This window comes from Gorilla gorilla, chromosome 16, assembly GCF_029281585.2.
Source record: "Gorilla gorilla gorilla isolate KB3781 chromosome 16, NHGRI_mGorGor1-v2.1_pri, whole genome shotgun sequence".
NCBI classification, from domain to species: Eukaryota; Metazoa; Chordata; class Mammalia; order Primates; family Hominidae; genus Gorilla; species Gorilla gorilla.
The window spans coordinates 73108070-73130591 of NC_073240.2; the positions used below are offsets into that span (position 1 = coordinate 73108070).

The 22522-nt window shown below is 44.9% G+C and overlaps 1 protein-coding gene across 12 annotated transcripts in view; it reads right to left on the reverse strand.

The window, feature by feature from the left end:
- The window catches only part of PARP6 (poly(ADP-ribose) polymerase family member 6), a 31998-nt gene extending 15243 nt beyond the window's left edge, over positions 1-16755 (reverse strand). For 2 of the 12 annotated variants that reach the window (XM_031002276.3, XM_031002274.3), the window contains exons 1-14: positions 16458-16755; positions 14978-15242; positions 11426-11622; positions 10695-10772; positions 9847-9941; positions 9363-9423; positions 9031-9121; positions 8506-8572; positions 5468-5617; positions 4131-4281; positions 3203-3256; positions 1636-1731; positions 949-1041; positions 62-187 (exon numbers count right to left, since the gene is read on the reverse strand). In XM_031002276.3, the coding sequence (XP_030858136.1) occupies positions 62-187; positions 949-1041; positions 1636-1731; positions 3203-3256; positions 4131-4281; positions 5468-5617; positions 8506-8572; positions 9031-9121; positions 9363-9423; positions 9847-9941; positions 10695-10772; positions 11426-11428 (1065 nt within the window). In that variant the 5' untranslated portion in view covers positions 11429-11622; positions 14978-15242; positions 16458-16755. Of the gene's footprint in view, positions 1-61; positions 188-948; positions 1042-1635; positions 1732-3202; positions 3257-4070; positions 4282-5467; positions 5618-8505; positions 8573-9030; positions 9122-9362; positions 9424-9846; positions 9942-10694; positions 10773-11425; positions 11623-14977 lie in introns of all 12 variants that reach the window. The other 10 variants (XM_031002272.3, XM_031002270.3, XM_031002271.3 and 7 more) reach the window with 7 other exon arrangements.
- Positions 16756-22522: the final 5767 nt, after the last annotated feature.

A 22522-nucleotide genomic window follows, 5' to 3' on the forward strand; every position in this document is an offset into this window, starting at 1 on the left:
TAGTCTGCCACTATCTTTTACCATTTCTGTTCCTTAGCCCTGACTTTCTCAAGTAACATACCTTAGGGTTAAAGGCCAGAGTCTTGGGATCAGTGGGGTCCACCACAGAGGGATAAGGCTCAAAGATGATGCTCTTTCTAGGGGACTCTAAAGCTGCCCTACACATGGCCACCAGCAGATCCACCACCTTAGGGGAAAGGAAAAAAAACAGGGCAGAAGCTAAATGATTTCCCAGTACTGGGAGTCACAGAGTATCCAGTATTTCTCTCTGATGTTCTTTTAAAAAGCAAATATGTTTAAGGCTTTCAAAATAGAAAATACAAGCTCATAAAAATTCAAGTAATACCAAAGTAATTAAAGAAAAGATAAAAAACCATCTTCCTGCCCTTAAACTAATCTCAATCCTCACAGCTAAGTACCAGTGAGTTTGATGTATATCCTTCCAGATAATTTTCCTACGGAAATATTTTTTCTTTCTCTCTCATTCTTTTTTAAAGAGACAGGGGCTCACTCTGTTACCCAGGCTGGAGTGCAGTGGCGTGATTATGGCCCACTGCAGCCTCGACCTCCTGAGCTCAAGCCATCCTCCCATCTCAGCCTCCCAAAGTACTGGGATTACAGGTGTGAGCCACTGTGCTCGGCCCTTTATTTTCTTACATGGACAATTTTACTACATATGCTGTTGTATTTGCTTTTTTATATGACTATGTTAAAATTCTGTCTATAAATAATACCTGTATAGTACATCTACTCTAACGATATCCCATAATTTCTTTAACCGGAGCCCCTACAGATGGGGTTGTATCCATTTTTTATTTTACAAACAATACTACAGTGGTTATCTTATATACAAAAGCATTTTTGGAAGTTAAATTCCAAGAATGAAATTGCTGGGTTCCTCTGTCTTTCTTGATCCCAATTCCCCAGCCACGTTTCCCTCCCCCATACCTCTGCTCCAGTGGCCACCTCCTCTGCAGCTCCAGACATGACGCCCAGTGTGTAGAAGGAGAAAACGCATAGTTCACGAGTACAGACAGCTGGCTGAAAGGATATATTAAACAGATGGTGGTGGGATGGGGTGTGCAATAAGGTGTAGGCAGAGAGGGACAGTCCTAACCTCAGACAACTCTAAAACAGGGTAGGAATTTGAGGCCCTCTATATCAGGAGAAAACTACCAATAAAGTCTTAATTAAAATGCCTTACTGATAAGTTTGGGAGTTAACACTGTCTCCCCTATGAAGCTCCCTGATCTTCCTATGAAGTCAGATGTTCTCTCACCTGATTTTTAACAATGCTAATATCTCTTCTATAAACTTACCATACATTGTGATTTGTCTGTCTCCCATGTGGACTTAGAGTCCTTGAGGACGGCATCATATCCAATCATCTTGGTCAATATCTGATCCCCATTTTTAAATGTCAGGTGGACTCTATCCTAAATAAATATTCTCATATCCTCATCTCTCTAAACAGTACTGCTGAGACTTGTTTTCTGAGAAAAATCAACAATTTCTAGAGTATCAGGGTGTACAGACAGAATTTTACCTTGACCACAGACCAAGGAAGAAGGAAATAAAGGAGAGGAGTGAAGGGGACCTGGTTAAGGAAGAGGGTCATAGAGTACGGTCCTATACCTTCAGCATAGATCCATTTTGGAAGACATGCTGCTCATCACACACCACACAGTACTCATTCAATGTTGGAATCCTCTGTTCTGCATACTTCATGATCTGGGAAAACAACAGATTCTAAGTCTTTTGGAAGTACTGGCACACACAGATATGGGAAATAATTTCAGCTTTTTTTTCCAGCTACCCTCCATCCTCCCAGCCCCGTGCCTAAGGTAGGATATATTCTTAGGCTGTGTACTTAAACTGATGGCCTGACTGCAGAGCTAAGACTGTATGGTATAGTAAAAATAAGAACATGATGTTTGATTGAGAAGACCTGGGTTAACATTGTACTTCTAATACTTAATGGCATATATAACTTTAAGCAAGTCAGTTAACCTGAGCCTTGGTTTCTTTGTTTATATAGCAGAGCATTATTCACCTCATAGGGGTATTGCAAGAAATGAGATGATGTCCATGAAGGCATTTTAAAAATATAAAATGGGTGCTAATCAAACTATTAAAAGTACTTGTAATTATAGGCTGTCCCTCTGGGATAGGAGAGCATTCAATCAATTACATGGCAGAAGGTCCTGAGAAGCCATTTCAACTGCCTAGAACAATTAGCCAGACCGCTGGTCAAAACTACAGACAATTCTGTGCTAGGAAGATAGGAAAATCCAGAGCTAATGCAGCAATATCCTACAGCGTTTTTTTTTTTTTTTTTTTTTTTTTTTAATGACACCCTGTCTTAACATAGCTTTTGTGCATCAATCAAGTTGTTCCCCTTTCACATGATTTTAGGCTGGTAATGGGACATGCAAGAGACTTTATTCATTTAATGCAGATTTACTGAATGCCCATTATGTACCCAGCTCTGTGAAAGGTCTTCTTGACTATGAAATAAAATTAAAGGTTGTTTTCTCAGAAGCTGAACTTCAATAGGAGAGATGTGGCATGTTTATAAATTAATAACAATTCAAGGCAGCCCATAGTATGTGACACACAGGTGCCATATGAAACAAAAACAAATCGTAACAGTTCAGTGAGGGGAGACATCACATCTGGTTAATGCATTGGAGTAATGGCAATTTTATGGAAAAGGTGCCATCTGACTCTTGATAGCAAGAGGAAGATAGGAAGAATTACATGAACAAAGGTTAACAGAGATGCAAAAGTGAAAGCATGCCCAGGGAATAAAGAGATTTTAAAAAGCAAATGACCAGTAGTAGCTGAGCAGTGAAAGGGGGTCTGTGAAGAATACTAAAGATAATTTGAGCAAGGGCTATTGGGACTCATTAAGGAAATTAGTGTCAATCTCATTCTCATCTCATGTCGTATGAGTCTCGACACCCATACACTTAAAATTGGCGGTGCCTCACTGGCACTTGATCATAAGTGGTAAGTATTGTCTTTCTAGTAATGCTGTCAGTTTCTTGAAAATGGGAACAATGCCTTCTTTCCTTCTACCATTAGTTCTGGAAGCAAAGCAATTCAGGAAGTATTTGATTGAGTAGCTGGGAGGTGTTAGGAGACCAAACGGGTCAGACAACAGGGAAGAGCTTTGGAGTGACAATTTTGACTTGATTACCTGAACGAGGAATCCATACTCCAGAGTGGGAATGTTCTTGCAGTGACCACTGACCTGGTGAGAGTAAAAAGACAGACCCCGTGAACCTCCTATGAAGCTGGGGCCTAGACAGACCTGACTCTTGCCTATCACCTAGGACTCTCCTAAAGCAGCTAAACCCTAGCTCAGAATCCCGAAGCTAGAAAGGAGACTTTTAGACATTTTTGCCAAAGGTTCTGGAAAGGGGTTCACCTGTCCTTAACCCTCCTTCAAAGTAGATGGAATAGGTTAGTACAGCAGCTACAGTTAACTACAGTCCTACTCACAAACTAATAAAATCATACATGACTTCTCCTCGAGATTCCCATCTCCAGACTCTGTGCTTCACGGCCTATCAGAGAAGCTCGCTAGACAATTTAGACATAAGTTTTCTACTGTTAAAAAATGTTTTCCAGCTGGGAGTGGTGGCTCGTGCCTGTAATCCCAGCACTTTGGGAGGTAAAGGAAGGTGGATCACTTGAGCTCAGGAGTTCAAGACTACTCTGGCCAACATGGCAAAAGCCCGTCTCTACAAAAATATGAAAAATTAGCCAGTCGTGGCATGTGCCTATAGTCCCAGCTACTCGACAGGCTGAGGTAGGAGGATCATGAGTCTGGGAGGCAGCGACTGCAGTGAGCAGAGATCGCCACTGCCCTCCAGCCTGGATGACAGAGTGAGACCGTCTCAAAAAAAAAGAAGTGTTCCATTCTACTCACTCATGGTACATACCTAGGTTTGATTTATGATGCCTAGACAACCATATCCCCACCCCATTTTGAGAAACTACACTCCCACATTTCCACTCCCACCCTCCTGATAGCCAAGTCAAACCCTCCCCAGCCCATGTACCAAAGGAGAGGTCCGTGCTGGGGGAGGGAGGCCCACGTGCTGAGGGCACAGGAGACCTGCCTGGGGGCTGGGAGGGTAGCCAAACACTTCCACTTTGGGGTTCTTCATGGTACAGGAGATGGAACGGTTCATGAGGCGCCCAACCCGAAGCTCTGGTACACCTAGTTTGCCTTTCAGCATGGAGTCCTGTATGATAGGGAAACTGGGAGACCTGCAGAGAGAGAGCAAAGAGAAGTGATAAAACTGGGGATTTCTTTTTTTTTTTTTTTTTTTTTGAGACGGAGTCTCGCTCTGTCGCCCAGGCTGGAGTGCAGTGGCGCGATCTCGGCTCACTGCAAGCTCCGCCTCCTGGGTTCACGCCATTCTCCTGCCTCAGCCTCCCGAGTAGCTGGGACTACAGGCGCCCGCCACCACGCCCGGCTAATTTTTAGTATTTTTAGTAGAGACGGGGTTTCACCGTGTTAGCCAGGATGGTCTCGATCTCCTGACCTCGTGATCCACCCGCCTCGGCCTCCCAAAGTGCTGGGATTACAGGCGTGAGCCACCGCGCCCGGCCAAAACTGGGGATTTCATAGGATCTCTGGAGGGGACTGGAGATAAGTGAGCCCTAAGCCAAAAGTTCTAAACCAAAGAAAGACAAACTCATATCTGAGGAAAGTTGCATTGTATCTTAAACACTATTAAAACAAGTAGATCACACATCTGAATTAAAATTTTTATGTCATCATCTGTGGGTTCTTCACATTGGGACATTGAGGGTGGGCAGAGGCAGAGGATTGGTTATTATGTTTCTAAGCCAAGTATGGAATAATCCCTTGGAAAGGCTGCCTGTTTTTCTGAGAGAGAGAAAAAAATAGAGAGAGAGAGATTGTTAAACACTGCGCTAGGCAAGAAGTAGTTGCATCCCAAAGGGCCTAATATTGACTATCTGACTGTCAACAATGATTCCTGGGAAGCTACAAATCTGGGTTTGTTTCTGCCTTTGGGAATATCAGAAGACACCACAGGGGGAAAATGTAGACCTGGGGTCAAAGAATGGAGCAATATTTATTTCCAGAACCTAGCAAGGAATTACTGCCTGTTCTCTGACACTTTCTTCTTAGGATGGGGAAACGGATCAGGACAAAAGAACAGAAAGATGGAAGATTCAGCATACATTTCTCCAAATACATATCACGAGCTAGGTATTCTGTTTTACATAAAGGATTAGGTATTAACCTTGGATAAGGAGTAGAAAGGTAAGGACACATAGGGAACAGGACCATGTGAGTGATGTCAGTAGTTAAAGAGACAGAATTCAGGGAAGAGAGGGGATAGAAACGTTTATGTAATCAAGAAGGTGGGGGTGGGGGCTATCACAAGGTGTTTACAGATGATCAGCTTTAGGGAGCACTTACTTGGGGATGGGTGAAAAGATGCTGAGGCCAGCTCGGAACTTCTTGATGGTACCACTTGCCTTGAACCAACTGTGCCTCTTCTCCTGCTGGGTCTTCAAGAAATCGTTGCTCAGATGTTTCCATTGTTGGGATGTAAACATACCCAGGATCCTGAGGGATCAAAAAGAATGAGCTTAGGCAAGATGAGGCAGGGTCAAGAAATAAGGACTAAAGAGAGACAAATAATCTAAAATTCAGACCCAGGGACTGCAAAGCTAGTTGTGGTAGGGGAATGTGTATCTGAAGACCCCTTAAAATGACCTTAGTAAATAAAAAAATCACCATCCCAGAGCACCCCTTCACCCTAGAGGGTACCTAGCCTAATGGCCAGAAAAATTCAGAGATGCGTTGCCTTTAGAGTGAGATTTCAAAGGTGAGCCTTCAAAGGCTGCAAACTTTGAAATCTATTGCCAAGAATGACTATACTGTTGACAGGGCAACAGAAGTGGTAGGATGGAGGTGAGTACCACTTTGTTCCTTGTGAGTCATGAAGAAAGGGAGTAGGGACATAAGGGGTACTGACATTGTTAGGAGAAAAATTATATTCTCAAATTTATGGTTTCCAATTTGAGCTGCGCCCTTAGCTAGATTTGTCAATCCTTTCACTTGTCCTTGATCAGTTCTCTCTAGCATTACTCTAAGGTATTGTTCTAAATCCTTATTACCTTCTTTAAGTTACTAACTTCATCTACAACCAATAACCTCTCTTCCTTCTTAAGCCATCAGGTATCAGTTCCCTTAGTTTTCCAACCCTACTATAAAATCTACTTACATTTCCACCCTACCTTGATCCCTCCATTCTCTGGAGGTAAGGTGACCCTTCTACCTAAGATCAATCCTTCGATTTGTGCTCTAGATCTCAGCCCTGACTTGCCTTTTTAGGGACCATGATGTGTCAATCATTCCCCTTTCCTGTCAGTTCCTTTCCCAAAGTCAACAAAAAATGTCAACTTTCTGCACCTTAGTCTAGTTAACCTCTCCCTGTTGCCTTCCCATCCCCATACAAATTTCTCAACCCATACTCATTGTTTCTATGTTGTTGCCAACCACTCACCTCTCAACTTTCTGTATTCTGGTTCCTACCTTCACCACTAAAATTGTTCTCATCCTGATGCTAAATCCGATGGAAACTCCCAGGTTCTTCCCTTATCTTCTCTGGCATCTGGCCCTCCTTGCAGAACCTGCCCTCCTTTGTCTTCTGTGCCACCATTCTCTTCCTATTCTACTCTGACCTACCTGCAGTGTTTCTTCTTCCTCTGCCTACCCTGCTGGTTTCTTTGGGATTTCGTCTGAGTGTTTAAGGGTATTTTGTCCTTGATCCTATCTTCTTTTCCCACTATCATGCCCTCCTTTGGCAATCTCATATTCACTGGCTGTAACTTCTTCCCACACACATTGATGCATATCTTCAACCCTAACCTCTCCTGTAAGTAGCAAATTGACATATACTCTGGTAAGTAGCAAATTGACATTTCGGATAAGCATCTCTACCTGCATATCTGAAAGTTACCTTTAAATAACATGTCAAAAATGGAACTAATTACCTATCATCATCCTACAAACCTGCTCCCCTCTCATATCCCTATTTACATTGGTGGTATCACAATTTACCCAGACATCTAGGCTGGAAACCTAAATGTATTTTCCACTACTCTTTGGCCCTTATGGCTATATTCAATATATCTAAATCAGTCTTCAAGTCTTATTGATTTTATACCTCACAAATCTTTCTAATCTGTCTCTCATCTCCATTCTCACCTATAATCACACTTTAGCTCTGGCCTTTAGCATCTCTTGTCTTGACTTTTACAAAAGCACCCTACTACACTAGTTCTGGTCTCTTGTCTCATCCCCTCCTACCCATTTTGTATAATGCTACCAGAATGGTTTTTAAAAATAAATCTGACCACGTCATTTCTTTCCCTAAACCCTTCAATGTTCACACTGCCTAAAGGATAAAAGTCCAAGATCCTCTCTAACTTGAACCCTTCCCTATTCTCTGGCTTTGGCTCCTACACCCCCAGCCTGTATTTTACCAGCAATATTTAACTACCTGAAGCTCCCTACACACATACTGCTTTACGTGACTAAGCCCCTGCAAATGTTATTCACCCTCAGAATCTGTCTACATGGACAACTCTTATCCATCCTTGAAAATTACTAATCACTGGCTGGGTGCAGTGGCTCACACCTGTAATCTCAGCACTTTGGGAGGCTGAGGCAGGTGGATCACTTGACGCCAGGAGTTTGGGACCAACCTGGCCAACATGGAGAAACCCCCATCTCTACTAAAAATACAAAAATTAGCCGGGCATGGTGGTGGGTGCCTGTAATCCCAGCTACTTAGGAGGCTGAGGCACAGGAATCACTTGAACTCAGGAGGCAGAAGTTGCAGTGAGCCAAGATCATGCCACTGCACTCCAGCCTGGGTGAGAGCAAGACTCTGTCTCCAAAAAAAAAAAAAAAAAAAAAAAAAAACAAAGGAAATTATTAATCATCACCCTTTCAACAGACTGAGTCACTCTTCAGTGTCCTTTCTAAACCTTACATATTCACCTGTATTAGAATATGTATCCAGTGGACTCTATTTGAAACTTCACTGAGAGTGGAAAATATGCTTCATTTCTTTGCATACCAAATACCTAGCTTAATGCTCAACACATTCAATAAACTAGAGTTCCTAGAGACTTACTCTGAAGAAACCACTAGAGAAATATGAATAGCATGACTCTGATTTCAGGGTAGTAAAAATGCTAAGTAGTGATGAGCCTCTTTTATCTCTAGAAAGTCTCAGGTTCTGACACCCAAGAACCACATACTCTTTCTCCACAAGCTGAAATCTGGCTCCCTAAATTTATTTTAGCTTTTCCTGGGCGTATTTCAGAAAGACATTTTTGGAAGGAGGCATTCCATCCAAGGCTCTGCCTGTCCATCCATATATTTCCACCTCTCTTTCCTTCCTTCACATGTCCATGACCAGAAAAGACCAAAGTTCTTACTTTTTCAACTGAAGACCCAGCCCAAATCCTTCCTTATTTGATGGCTGGAAAACCTCAATGGATGGTTCTGCAAAGAGAAGAGAAGGCTACTAGTAAGTACATATCTCTTGTCTTCCTGGAGTCCAAAGCTCAGTGGAATAGCTTCCATACATTCTAAAGATCATAGCTGCTGGGTACTCTAAAGAGTAATGGTGGAAGAAAAAAACATCTGAGGGAGAGGGCAGATTCTAGAAGCTGTCATATGAATCTGAAACATCCTCAGGAGGATGTTGAGAAAAGGAGGAGAAAGAAATTTTATCTTGGAACCGGAGAAAACAATGTCATTAGGCAAGAAGGCCTTTAGGGAATGGTTATTAGGTGACAGGGGATGAAGATACCAATTACAGGGGACTAAAAAGCCCCTACCAATAGCCTGCAGATTGAGCCCAAGGACCTTGTTCCTAATTTTTTTCTACCTCAGTTAACTTAGGGCTTTGGATTAGACCACACTCAGACCACCCACTTGCCCAAAGTCACTGCCTTTACCCGGTCCATCTAGGTACTGGGAGAGAGAAAATCGCAGCCTCAACACAATAGGTTCTGTCCGGAGGACCTTCCAGGCTGTAGAGACTTCCTCCTAAAAGAAGAAGGGAAATAGTTTCCAGTTTAGCAACATAGACGAATGGACCTGAAATTTCCCCTATATGACACACACATGCACATGACAGTACACACCACTGTCTGCTGATGGTCTAGGAAAGACAGAGATGAAGAATATGTGCTCCAAATACAGCACTCGGGAACAAGACTCCTGGCCTACATGACAAATTCCACAAGTCCAGCTAGACATGTTGTTGGCAGGTACTAGCCCCACTTACATCGAGGAAGCTGATGTTGATGTGGAGGTCAATGTCCACGTCATCGATAGTTCCATATTCTCTATAGAGATACAGGTGACAACAGGTGAGACTCATTAAGGGAGAAAGAAGGGAATAGAAACTGAGTTGGAAAGAGAACTGAGCCTGGGGACAGGGGAAAGGGAAGAGTGGACGACAGTTTTGTACCTAGGGTCTTAGCTACAGCCTTACACCACTTACCTGATCAGGATCTTCTTCCAGGCCAAAAGCATTTCTTACCTGAAAGGTGAAACTACTGGCCCAGAGGGGTCTAGGATAAGAGGGAATTCCTAAGAAAAGTGGCCTTACTCTCTACTCTCAGCCAAGCTCATTTATTCTGAGCATTTTCTATCATTAAGTTCATAATTTATCCCACTATCATACCATAAAAAGAAAAACCTCTAGCCTTTTAACAACTCGGAAAGAAGTGACTTGCTGCCCTGCCACCCCTGAAGTAGAGTCCCACCTGATGGATACAGAGTTCTCACTGTAGATCTCCTTCACGGCTTCAATGTCTGCATCAAGCTGTGGGTGTCGATACAGGTCAGCTGCACAGCTCCCCTGAGATAGCAGCAAAAATGGTGGTGGAGAGAGGTGGAAAAAGACGAGGGAAAGAGACAGATAATAAAAAGAATATGAAGAGATACCAGGAACAGGAAAAATCAGACAGCAGTATAGGGGAAGTAAAAGCCACTTATGTGAAGGGGTTCTCAGTGGTGACCCTAGCAAGGGATTTCATTAACAGAGGTCTCCATCTCATCATGACTTTAAAAAGGTTCAGCAGACCAAATGTAGGCTTTTGCTTGGAGTTCACTTCCTTAAATCTCCAGCTTTTCTCTCAGACCTTGACCAGGATACCTTCTATGACAACTCAGAACAGGCTGAAGAGTTACAGGTTTCCTAAGATTGGTTCTAAGTGAAGAGCATTCTGAGAGTCTGGGTACTTCTGCTCAGGACTGTGCCCTGGGTAGTGATGGCATTATGCAATCGCTGGCAGAGTAATCTTTTAAGATGTGACCCTAATGAATGAAACTACCCCCACTGGCTAGTGTTATAAAAGTCAGAAAATAATTATGTCTAATTAAGATATGGGTAGTCTCCACATACAGAGGATGTAGTTTACTCTGGAACAGGTATGACTACAAAGAAAGAGCAAGGGCACGGGATCAGCTCTGACAAGACCATGCTCAGACCACATCAACATTATAACCTCATCTCATCTGTGCTCCAGAACCTCTTTCACTCCTGATGTATCCAAAAAGCAGCACATATCTAGACCATCCAACACGGGGGTCTTGGGAGATGTAACCTCACCTGAACGCCATAGAGAAATTCCTCTGATTCATTATCTCCCTCCGAGTCGTCATCATTCCAGAACTGGCCTTTGATGTCCTAGTGGTGAGAAATAAGGATATCATGCTTTGTTAGGTCCCTATTATCCCATGGAAAGGCGTGGGATGATATGATGAGGAACAGATTCCCACAAAGATTGAGAAAAGATAGAATAACTGAAGCCCTGATCCCTTTACACCTTTCACGTCACCCTTTGGGAGAGTCTCAGTCTCTTCCTGATATGATCATATCCATAGACTAGCTCTTAGTGGGACAGAGGAAAACATCTAGGGAATTTTGGCCTTCTGAAGTCTCAGTATGATGACTGAGAGGCTCTGGTAGCCAGTAGGAGAGAAATGCAAATGACTTCAATGTCAAGGTTGACTCCTAAGCATATCTGGGTTCCAGTACAAGCTGGCCTCTTCCAGGATCATTACCTAAGACAGTTCCCAAGCACACCTAAGCTCTCTTGTCTCATTATTTTCTTTCTATCCTTTAAAGTACTTAACTCTCCTCTCCCTCCCCAAGAAAACCCACTACACAAACACACCAAGTAATACTGTTTCTGTGCCCCTTCCCTTTCCTTTAACTTCAAATAGCCACTCTATCTTCCAAAAGGGTAGAAGGGAAAATACCAAGAAAGGGTGAGATCTGCACTTTGTCTCCTCTACCCTTTGAACAATCAGTTGGAGAGGTGGGCAGTCAGTTCTCACCATTGGGTCAGTGGGTCACACACACTCTCAGGTCAGTGCTAGGCAGCACCCCTCCATACCACCAGCCGAACCAAGGCCAACGAGATGGGCATTTAGGAGACCACAAAGGGAGATAAGGTAGGGCACGATGTCAGGGACAACTGGTGATCTGTTGGGGATGGCAGGCTCTGCTGTTGCGGTGGTAACAAGTCACTGTCCTGTGGAAAGTAGATAATAATGGGTTTCATCACCACTTAATAGCTGGGTGGTGTATATATACAGGCACACGTATTTATCAATACACTTTTTTTTTTGAGACAGAGTTTCGCTCTTGTCGCCCAGGCTGGAGTGCAATGGCGCGATCTTGGCTCACTGCAACCTCCGCCTCCTGGGTTCAAGTAATTCTCATGCCTCAGCCTCCCAAGTAGCTGGAATTACAGGTGCCTGCTGCCACGCCCAGCTAATTTTAATATTTTCAGTAGAGATGGGGTTTCACCACGTTGGCCAGGCTGGTCTCGAACTCCCGACTTCAGGTGACCTACCGGCCTCGGCCTCCCAAATTGCTGGGAATACAGGTGTGAGCCATTGCACCTGGCTATTAATACACTTTCATTATACATACAGATACTTGCATATAAAAAGACATGCTTGCGTGCATATACATGCACACTTGCACATGCAGTTCTTTATAGATAATGAAACACAAAAGCACTATATGCAAGATACTGCTGTTCTACTTAAACTGGAGAGCTGGGATTAGAGCAAGATCCTGCTCTAGCTCATAATGTTACAACTCCTAAAGCCAAAAGTGATGGTGGCAGGACAAGATGCTTATGTTTACTCTGTCAGTTAATTGTTCAGAGTACCAACTCACACCAGAGTTAAGATTCAGAATCGGATTATTTCTGGACTCTTTATTCTTAGTTATTTCTCCATATTAGCCAGTATCTCTCTTTAAACATCAGTATTACTAGCTATTATACGGCAACAATAGCTAACTTAAAAAGTCCTCAACGGCCAGATCGCCTGAGGTCAGGAGTTCAAGACCAGCCTGACCAATGGGGTGAAACCCCGTCTCTACCAAAAATACAAAATTAGCTGGGTGTGGTGGCGCGCGCTTACGATCCCAGCTATTCAGGAGGCTGAGGCAGGAGAATCGCTGGAATCCGGGAGGCGGAGATTGTAGTGAGCCGAGATCACGCCATTGCACTCCAGCCTGGGCAGTAAGAGCAAAAACTCCATCTCAAAATTAAAAAGTCCTCAAAAACACTGAACATCTTTTGGCAGTTATGGTCTCAGTTGTCATTGCCAAAATAATGCCCTAAAGTCATCTTGGAACCTGCTTCCCAAAGAAAAATGCAATAATTATCCCAAAAATTGCTTAGAAAAACTTTTACTTAACCCAGAGCCCTTTCATACACAATTCCCTGCTCACTTCTAATCCCACAGACTCCTAATCCTATACCAGCAACTTTTAGCTCCATTAAAACCTCCACATATAGCAGAAAAACAAAACAAAACAAAAAACTCATCTGTGAAATTATGAAGGCTTTAATGGCTGAAGATGGCAAAGCTACCCTAAAAGCAGGCTAAAAAAGCTTTCAGTTGCTCTCTAGACCAGCAAGTCACTGGCTTTGCACACATCTCAGCTGAAGCTACTCCAACCTCAAACAGAAGTGTTCTTGGTCTCTAACACAGTTCTTCTTCTTCTTCTTTTTTTGTTTTCTGACAGAGTTTCGCTGTGTCGCCCAGGCTGGAGTGCAATGGCGCGATCTCGGCTCACTGCAACCTCTGCCTCCCGGGTTCAAGCAATTCTCCTGTCTCAGCCTCCCACGTAACTGGGATTACAGGCGCCCGCCACCATGCCCAGCTAATTTTTGTATTTTTAGTAGAGACGGGGTTTCACCAGGTTGGCCAGGCTGGTCTCGAACTCCTGACCTCAGGTGATCCGCCCGCCTCGGCCTCCCAAAGTGTTGGGATTACAGGTGTGAGCCACTGTGCCTGGCAGGTCTCTAATACAGTTCTACTGAATGTCAGGTTTCCAGATTAGTGATTCTCTGACTGGGGTTGGTGGACCTACAGCATCAGTATCATCTAGGAACTTGTTAGAAATGCAAATTCTCAGACTCCTCCTAAGACCTACTGAATTAGAAACTCCAGAAATGGCCAGGCACTGAGGCTCATGCCTGTAATCCTAGCACTTTGTGAGGCCCAGGTGGGCAGGACACCTGAGGTCAGGAGTTCGAGACCAGCATGGCCAACATGGTGAAACTCCTTCTCTACTAAAATAAAAACATTAGCCAGGCATGGTGGTGCACGCCTGTAATCCCAGCTACTCGGGAGGCTGAGGCAGGAGAATCACTTGACCTAGGGAGGCAGAGGTTGCAGTGAGCCAAGACTGCGCCATTGCACTCCAGCCTGGGGGGCAACAGCAAAACTCTGTCTCAAAAAAAAAAAAAAAAAAGAAAAGAAAAAAGAAAAAAAGAAATTCCAGAAATTGGACCCAGTAATCTGTGTTTTAACACACGCTCCAAGTTGTTCTGATGCATAAAATTTGAGAACCACTGTTCTAGTTCTAGATCCTTGTGTGTTCTAAGGACCTGTGGTTCATTCCTTAGATACCAACTTAAGTCTGGTAACTAAGCCAGGATGGGGACAAAAGACACCATGCCAGAGCAGAGCCAGCATAGGAGTCTTCCAGCTGATAGTGTTGCCTGATCCTTCAGAAACAACATGCAAAAGGAAAGTATAACTAAAGTTCTTAGAGATGGAACGACCCGATTACTGAGATTTGTTTAAAATACCACCCTGGCACACACATAAAAAAAAGGAGGGAGGATAATAGATGAAATAAATACAGCAAATAGCAAAATGTTGATTACTGATGAAGCTATGTGACGTACATGATGGTTTTCTGGTAATCCCTACCTACCTACTTTTGTGTAAAGTTGAAAAGTTTCAAAATAAAAAGTTTAAAAAAAAATCAGAAGCTACTCTAATGGGCTCTCCTCAAAGTCAAGTCTAAATGTTAACAGGAAGATTAACCAAGACTCCACAATTGCCTCATTACTGTTCTTCAAACTCATCAAGCATATTCCCACTATAGGGCCTTCATCTTCCCACCATATTCCCAAGCATATTCCCGCCATACAGCCTTTGTCCCTGCTGTTCCCCTTTCTTGGAATGCTTTCCACCCAGATATCCACATGGCTTGTTCCTTCACTCATCCAGATCTCTGCTCAAAGGCCACCTTGACCATCCTATTTATTAAAACAGAAACAACTCAACACCCACATACTAGCACTCTCTATCCCCCTTCCCAGCTTTATTTCTTTCCACTTACCATGTTCTAACATATAAAATGTTTATCAGAATGTAACCTCTGGTGGCAGAGGCTTTGACTGCTTTCAGTCTACATTCTTAGTCCCTTAACACATTTCTTGAATGAGTGAATAAATGAATGAACCCTCTGCTGGATACTTAAGTCAAATGGGAGATATATACAATAACCTGCATGTTTCTACACATAGACAAATATCACACAAAAAATGATTTTAAAAAGAAAAACTTCACCTTCAAGAGCAGCTGAGATCCAGAATGTGAAGATCTTGGGGTGAGGTTCGTGAGATTTGAAAATAAACAGTCAAGTGCTGATCTGGATGATCACAGAGGAATAAAGAGGGAGGCACTAAATGTCCAGCCTGGGTTGCCCTGGGGTGAGGGGTAGGATGACGGCAGCGTTAGGCCAGAAGTGCCAACTTTTCACGGTCTTTGTTGCTGCAGAAGTCAAGAAAAATTTAGCCTCTTTCCAAGGGCTGTTGCTGCTCGGTTTCTGTTGCTATCACAAGGAGAAAAAGGTATTTCAGAGGGAGTTTTTCTTGTTCAAGCAAGAGACAGTTCAGAGATTACCGGCTTTTTCAAACCAGGCTGCTTTAGTGAAAGGGACTTGCTCCCTCTACTCTCAATGCCCTTTCCTCTGGAGAGATGGAAAGTGGATTTAAAAGGTGAAGAGTTGGAAAAGGAAGGTGGTGGGTTATGGAATTCACAGGATCACAAACACTTTTTTAAAAATTAGCCGGAAACGTGGCCTAATTCAAAGCTTTCATGTTACACACAGAATACTTAGACCTACAGGGGTCGAGCAATTTGCTTAAGGTTAGGAGTACAGAAGGACTGGGATGTAAAGACATTGGACAGGTCCTAATTACATCTAATCTTCATGTGATGTGGTTATAATTAATTGAGTTGTTAATGAATTAAGCAAGAAAGACCTATCTGATTTATCTAAATGAGGTAAAGAATGGGCCCTTTCAAAAGAAGTTGGGCCAAAAATAGACTATATGATGAGTGTCCAGAGAAGGCGTTAAAACTCAGCAGCTAATATAGAACGCTTTATGAGTTTCCACGAGAATAAGTCAAATGTAAATGAGCCTCAAGTCTGGATCACAAAGGTCTTTCCCTAGGTCCATGGGCGCTTCTCTAGGTGTGACAGCTTCACGTCTAGTCAAAGCAGCTTCAGAGCTCAATGTTTAAATTGTGGGTTGGGCTCCCGGCTTTGCGGTCCTGGAAGAGGTTACTCCACTCCATCCCGTGTGCTCCCTTCTCAGGAGTAGGCCACTAAACAAAGACTACTAGGAAGAATCACTGAGGGGCGACTCCCGCAGGTTAGCGCTATCTCGGGCACCCCGCAGGGAGAGAGGACACGGCTGCCCCGCGAAAACACTCTCTGGCACCCGTGCTTCCAGGACAGGCCCTGAGGCCTCTCCCGGGGAAGTAGTTACACCTGTTCTCCGGGGCTCCCCTGAAGACCCCAAAAACACCCAACACCTGCCTCCCCAGGGAAGACGCTCTGGGCCCGATCTATGCCGCCCGGCCGCCGGGCCTGAGTGAAGCCTGTCCAGCCTAGGAGGGGCCCTCAGAACCTCCCGGTCCAAGCCCCTCACTTCGTCCACCCTTGCGGAGACGGGGCGAGCCCCGCACCCTTCCCGTGGCCCGGCCGCACCGCCCTGTGCCCGTGGTGGCGGCCACACAGGCCAGCCTGGCGAGTACTCACGGCGACCCCGGGCCGCGCGCGGCCGCAGCCGACGGGACGAGCGGCCCGGGACGCCCCGCGGGGGCGGAGCGGCAGGCCAAGGGGCGGGGGCCGGGCCTGGCGGGCGAGGTCGCGCACCCCACGCCTCGTCGTTCCGTCACGGGCGCGCTCAGCCACTCTGCGCACGCTCGCGCGGTGACACGATGGCACGTGGCCCGCTCCTGACCAACAGCCTGACGGCCTGCTCCTGGGCGCGCCTCAGCAGCCGACGCCAGCCCTGAGACGCCTGCGCGGCGGTCGCTAGTCGGGAAAGGGTGCGGAGTGGGGGGTGGCGCCTGCGCCGTGGGTAGGGGAGGCAGTGGAGAAGGAAGAGGGACTCTGGGGGAGTGCGGGGAGCCTTCCAAAGGACAATGCTTGCATTTAGCGCCCCGAGTGGTTGGGAGGAACAAGCAGGGAGGGCAACCCAGGTTGCTTGTAGGCCGGGAGGGAGTCCCCTCGCCGGAGGTTGGGGCCGGCAGGTAGAGACTGAGGGAAGTCCTGAGGCCTTGCTGACTGCAGGATTCTCTGGTTCGACAATGGAAGTCGAACACCTCGGGCTTTTAAAAATTCTGGCATTTAAGTCATTTGTTCCCCGGTAGCTGCAGCGTGATGAAGAGCACCCTGGACTTCTAGTCAATCTGGGTCTGAAGCTTGGGTTCGGCACTTATTGATGGTGTAGCCTTAAGCGATGACTTTCACTTTGTGAATCTGATTTCTCCTCTTTGAGGTGGAGACAGTAATATGTGTTTCATGGAGGCGTTGTGGTGAGGATGAACTGAGATAGTGTTAGGTTGAACCGTAGGAAATTGCTATTTTTGCAGTTTATAAACAGTCAAATACCTTCAATTTCTTACGATTCCAACTAATCCATGTAAAGTAACCAGCAGAGTACTTGGGACTAGGAAGTAGTTCATACATGGAAGCTGTAATTGTGGTTATTGTGGTTATTAACCCTAGACATGGCCAGATCTCCTTCATCCTTATTAGTCTTGGGGCTTCCACGTGACCCTCTTTTCCATCAACACTAATGGGAAAAGGCTTATCTTAGACCTACTCTGTTTCCTCACTCCCTCTTTGTAGCTGGAAACAGCACACACAAAGAAGGCTTTGGCCCTGAATGATATAAACATATCATGTCTATCCCTGCTAAACTGGCCTCAGAAGTTTCCCAGTTAACTTTTTGTTGTTGGTTGATTTACATTTGCACATTCTCAGCCTCTCCTTTCTAATTCCTTTCCCTTTTCATGTCCCCCTCTGCTCACCTTGCCACTCAGCCTGGGCCACAACACCGTCTCGGTGTGAGTTTGTTACATCTACTGCTTATAGTAACTGAAAAAAGTGAGGGATCAATATAACCTCGGTTTCAGAGTGCGGAAGTTCAGAGTAGTAGGGGAAGGAGTCGGGCCTGCTCTCTAAAACAACTCACCATCAAGGGCCCCGTAATAGCTTTTGAGAACCAAGTATGTATGGGAGTGTTTGAACATAAGCACTGTGCCCGTGAGTGACAAGTCCAACTCTAGTATTCAATAACCTTTAGGATTCCCCCTTTCCAGCATACCACCACTAGCTCTTCTATTCATCGTAAATCTCAGCCACCTCATAGTTTACCAGTATCTTCCAGGCTTCACCTCTTTTCCTACCCAGTCCAGATCCTTGGTCAGTCATTTTAATCACATCTTTGTTAATATGCTTGCACTTACTCTGTAAAAATCACACTCCTGGGTCATGCCAGCTATCTACCTTCTCTACTCTCCCATCCTAAACCAGGATAAAGGAAGTCATCCAATCCTGCACACTTAAGCTTGTGAGGGGACACCGTTTAGGTTAGTCTAGCCCATGAACCCTATTCTGTGGGAATCATAGTTTCCACACCCACACTATGGATCCACAGGCCGCAGGGCCATGTTCGTCTTGTGTGACCTCTAGCACTTTAGCTGCAGTTTATTGAACTGTGAGTGGATTCCTGGTCTAAGCTGTGTTAAACAGATGTTCTCCTGAAAATCTGGGATTAGAGCTGACAGATTATGATTCTAACTGGACTGGTTTCTTAAGCAAAAGAGACATAGACTTAGGAGCTATGGTACATCTACCTCCCACCTACTATGATGAATGAGAAAAGGAAAAAGACCATCTGGGGACACAGAATGAAGCATGGAGAGGCAGAGACCAGAAATGGTGAGACTACTCTCCACTTTCTGGCAGCTTCCCAGGCACCCCTCCCTTCCTTCCTTCTTTTTTTTTTTTTTTTGAGACAGGGTCTCACTCTGTTACTCAGGCTGGAGTACAGTGGTGTGATCATAGCTTACTGCAGTCTCCAAGGCTTAAGCATGCACTAACATATCTGGCTAATTAATTTTTTTTTTGTGGAGATGGGGTCTCCCTATGTTGCCCAGGCTGATCTTGAACTCCTGGGCCCAAGCAGTCCTCCATCTTGTCCTCCCAAAGTACTGGGATTACAGGTGTGAGCCACTATACCCTGCCCAAGGCACTTTCTGAGGCCCTCTGATCTTGAGGGACTAGGAGTCAGTTTTTATCTAGAATAAATGGCTTAAGCTAACGTAATGTGCACTCAGTACAGAGCTCCTACAAATTCATTGTCTCCTCAGCAGAGTCCTCAGTGTACCCAGCAACCCTTCCACATGTCAGCCTCCCCCACCATCCCCCATTCTGCTTCACAGAAAAAATAAAGGCTCTGGGTGCCAGGTACTTGGGTGGCTGAGGCAGGAGGATCTCTGGAGCCCAGGAGTTCAAGGCTACAGTGAACTGTGGTTATGCCACTGCACTCCAGCCTCAGCAATGGAGCAAGACTCCCCATCTCTTTAAAAATAAATAAATAAACAAATAAATAAATAAATAAATAAATAAATAAATAAATAAAAGGCCATGGGGGAACTGCCTCAATTTTCTGTCCCCTCCAAACATTTGAATCTCTCCCATCCTTTCTGTTTCAGAAGTGGAGAGGTCTCTCTTCAAATACAAAGTTAATCCTTTCACTGTGATCTGTATTTCATTCCTTTTTGCCTCCTTGGGAAATTTGCTCCTTACCTCTCTCTTTCATTTATATTCAACTTTTTCCTCTCCCCTACTCGTTGATCTCAGTATATAAGCTTGATCAACTAGCCCAACCTTAAAAAGAAAATCCAATTTGAATCCTATATGCCATGCTACTGATTTTTCTTGCCTTTAACCAAACTTCTAGGAGTAGCCTATACTCTCCCTCTCCACTTTCTTGTCTTCAGTTGTTCCTTAAATCTGGTGTCATCTGACCTCTCCCCAAAATTTCTGCTGAAAATACTTTCACCAAAGTGACACATGACTTGCAAATGGACAAATCCATTGGAAATTTTCAGGCTTCATTTATATGACCACACAGTGTCATTTGGCATTGTCAATCATCTTGCCCCTGCAATCGACTGCGTGGTGTCATTTGGCATTGTTGATCATCCTGCCCCTGCAACCCTTTCCTCTGTTGGCTCTTATGGGCTACACTCTTCCAGTTTCTTGCTACACCTCATATGACTCCTTCACAGTATCCTTATTATACTCCCTTTCCTTCATTCCCTACTTAAGTAGAAAAGCAGTTCAGCCCACGCCCATTTCTCCTATTACTCTTCCCCGTGGCCTCCATGGCCACTTGAAGGAGATCTTGATAATTTGGGGTTGCCCAGAAACAGAATCTCCTTCTTATGTTACAAGTTTTAGAAGTAAGCAGAGCCTATCTTTCATGACAGACACTAAAAAGGTTGAATCTTTGCTTTCCCACCTCTCTAGCTAAGACAGAGGCATGTGACCTTGGCCTGGCCAAGCATCTTCCAGAAATGTTGTTTCTGGAGTGACTCAGAGAAATAGAATCATAGAGAATTCATGCCAGTGGCAATGGTGACAGGAGAGCAGGGTCAGCTTTACCCCATGCCCAGGGACTTTCATGGTGTGGGTACTGGTAGTGGTGACATCCCATGTCCAATAATGATGACAGCAGCAGTGGTCTTGTGGAGCTGGTTCTGGCATCTGAATTTGGCCTGTGCTGTGGTGGACTGGCCTCTCATTGTTCCTGCCTATTTTCCAAGCTTGGGTCTTTTGCCTGGCAATCCCGTGACCCACCTAGTGCCCTTTCAACAAAAGTCTCGTTTAAATCCACCTGAGTGACACACAGTTATAGACTGGAACTCCCAAATCTATACTTCCGTCCTGTACTTCTTCTTCTTTTTTTTTTTTTTTTTGATGGAGTCTCGTTCTGTTGCCAGGCTGGAGCGTGGTAGCGTGATCTTGGCTCACTGCAACCTCTGCCTCCCAAGTTCAAGCGATTCTCCTGCCTCAGCCTCCTGAGTAGCTGGGACTACAGATGCACGCCACCACGCCTGGCTAATTTTTGTATTTTTAGTAGAGACGGGGTTTCACCACGTTGGCCAGGATGGTCTCAATCTCTTGGACCTTGTGATCCACCCACCTCGGCCTCCCAAAGTGCTGGGATTACAGGCGTGAGCCACCGCGCCTGGCTTCCATCCTGTACTTCTTGAGTTTCAAGCTGACTTTGGTCAAGTTGTCTTTTGGACAACTCCACTTGGATGTCACATAGGCAAACATCTTCTCACTGTATTTCTTTCATGTTCCTAACTTAGTAAATCTCACCTATGACTTATTCAGACTGAACCCTGAGAAGAAAGCATCTTAGACTTCTCCCATCCTTATTTAAATGGAACCAATTTTACCTCATAAACTCTAAATTTTACATCTTAATACATCTTCTTCTTCTTTTTCTTTCTTTCCAAACTCTGGCCTCCTGCCCTCTAGCTGCCTAAAAGCACAGAGACTCAGAAGGCAGAACAGGCCACACGCCTGGGTCTGGCTTTTCCCAAGGGATATCTTAGGTGCTGAGCAGAAAATGCAAGAAACTAAAAAGCCTGTGGAATGAGCCTCAGCCTCCTGGGGAGTAGTAGACAGGGAGGGTCTCAATATGTGGCCCAGGCTGGTCTCAAACTCCTGGCCTAAAGTTATCCTCCCACCTCGACCTCCCAAAGTGCTAGGATTACAAGTGCGAGCAAATTAATACATCTTAAATCAATCCCTCCTTTATATTCCTATTCCTCCCTACCAGAACTATCGCATTCGCCTCCTAATAGACTCCTTATCCAGTATCTACTCCTGCAATCTATTCTCCGCTTAGCTGCTTAGGGGATCTTTCTAAAACTCAAATCTGATCATGTCACTCCTCTATTAAAACCCTTCAATAGGCTGGGCCCGGTGGCTCATGCTTGTAATCCTAACACTTTGGGAGGCCAAGGCGGGTGGATCACTTGAGGTCAGGCTTCGAGACCAGCCTGGCCAACATGGTGAAACCCCGTCTCTACTAAAAACACAAAAATTAGCCGGGCATGGTGGCAGACACCTGTAATCCCAGCTACTCAGGAGGCTAAGGAAGGAGAACCACTTGAACCTGGGAGGTGGAGGTTGCAGTGAGCTGAGATCGCAACGCACCATTGCACTCCAGCCTGGGTGAAAGAGCAAGACTCCATCTCAAAAAATAAAATAAGATAAAAATAAAACCCTTCAATGTCTCTCTACTATTCTCAGGATAAATACACCCTTTCTATAGATATAACCCTATTTGACTCTCACCAGCCCCTCACATGCATCCTACACTCCAGCCTAGCCAGATTATACATTCTTATAGGCCATGCAGGACATACTTTGTTTTTGTTTGAGATGGAGTTTCGCTCTTGCTGCCCAGGCTGGAGTGCAATGGCTCGATCTTGGCTCACTGCACCCTCAGCCTCCTGGGTTCAAGTGATTCTCGTGCCTCAGCCTCCCAAGTAGCTGGGCATTACAGGCATGTGACACCATGCCCAGCTAACTGTGTATTTTTATTAGAGACGGAGTTTCTCCATGTTGGTCAGGCTGGTCTCGAACTCCCAACCTCAGGTGATCCACCTGCCTCAGCTTCCCAAAGTGCTGGGATTACAGGCATGAGCCACCGAGCCCGGCTGCATACTTTTATACTTTGTAAGTATTAGTACTTAGTGGAGCTGACAATCACGATGCTACCTCCT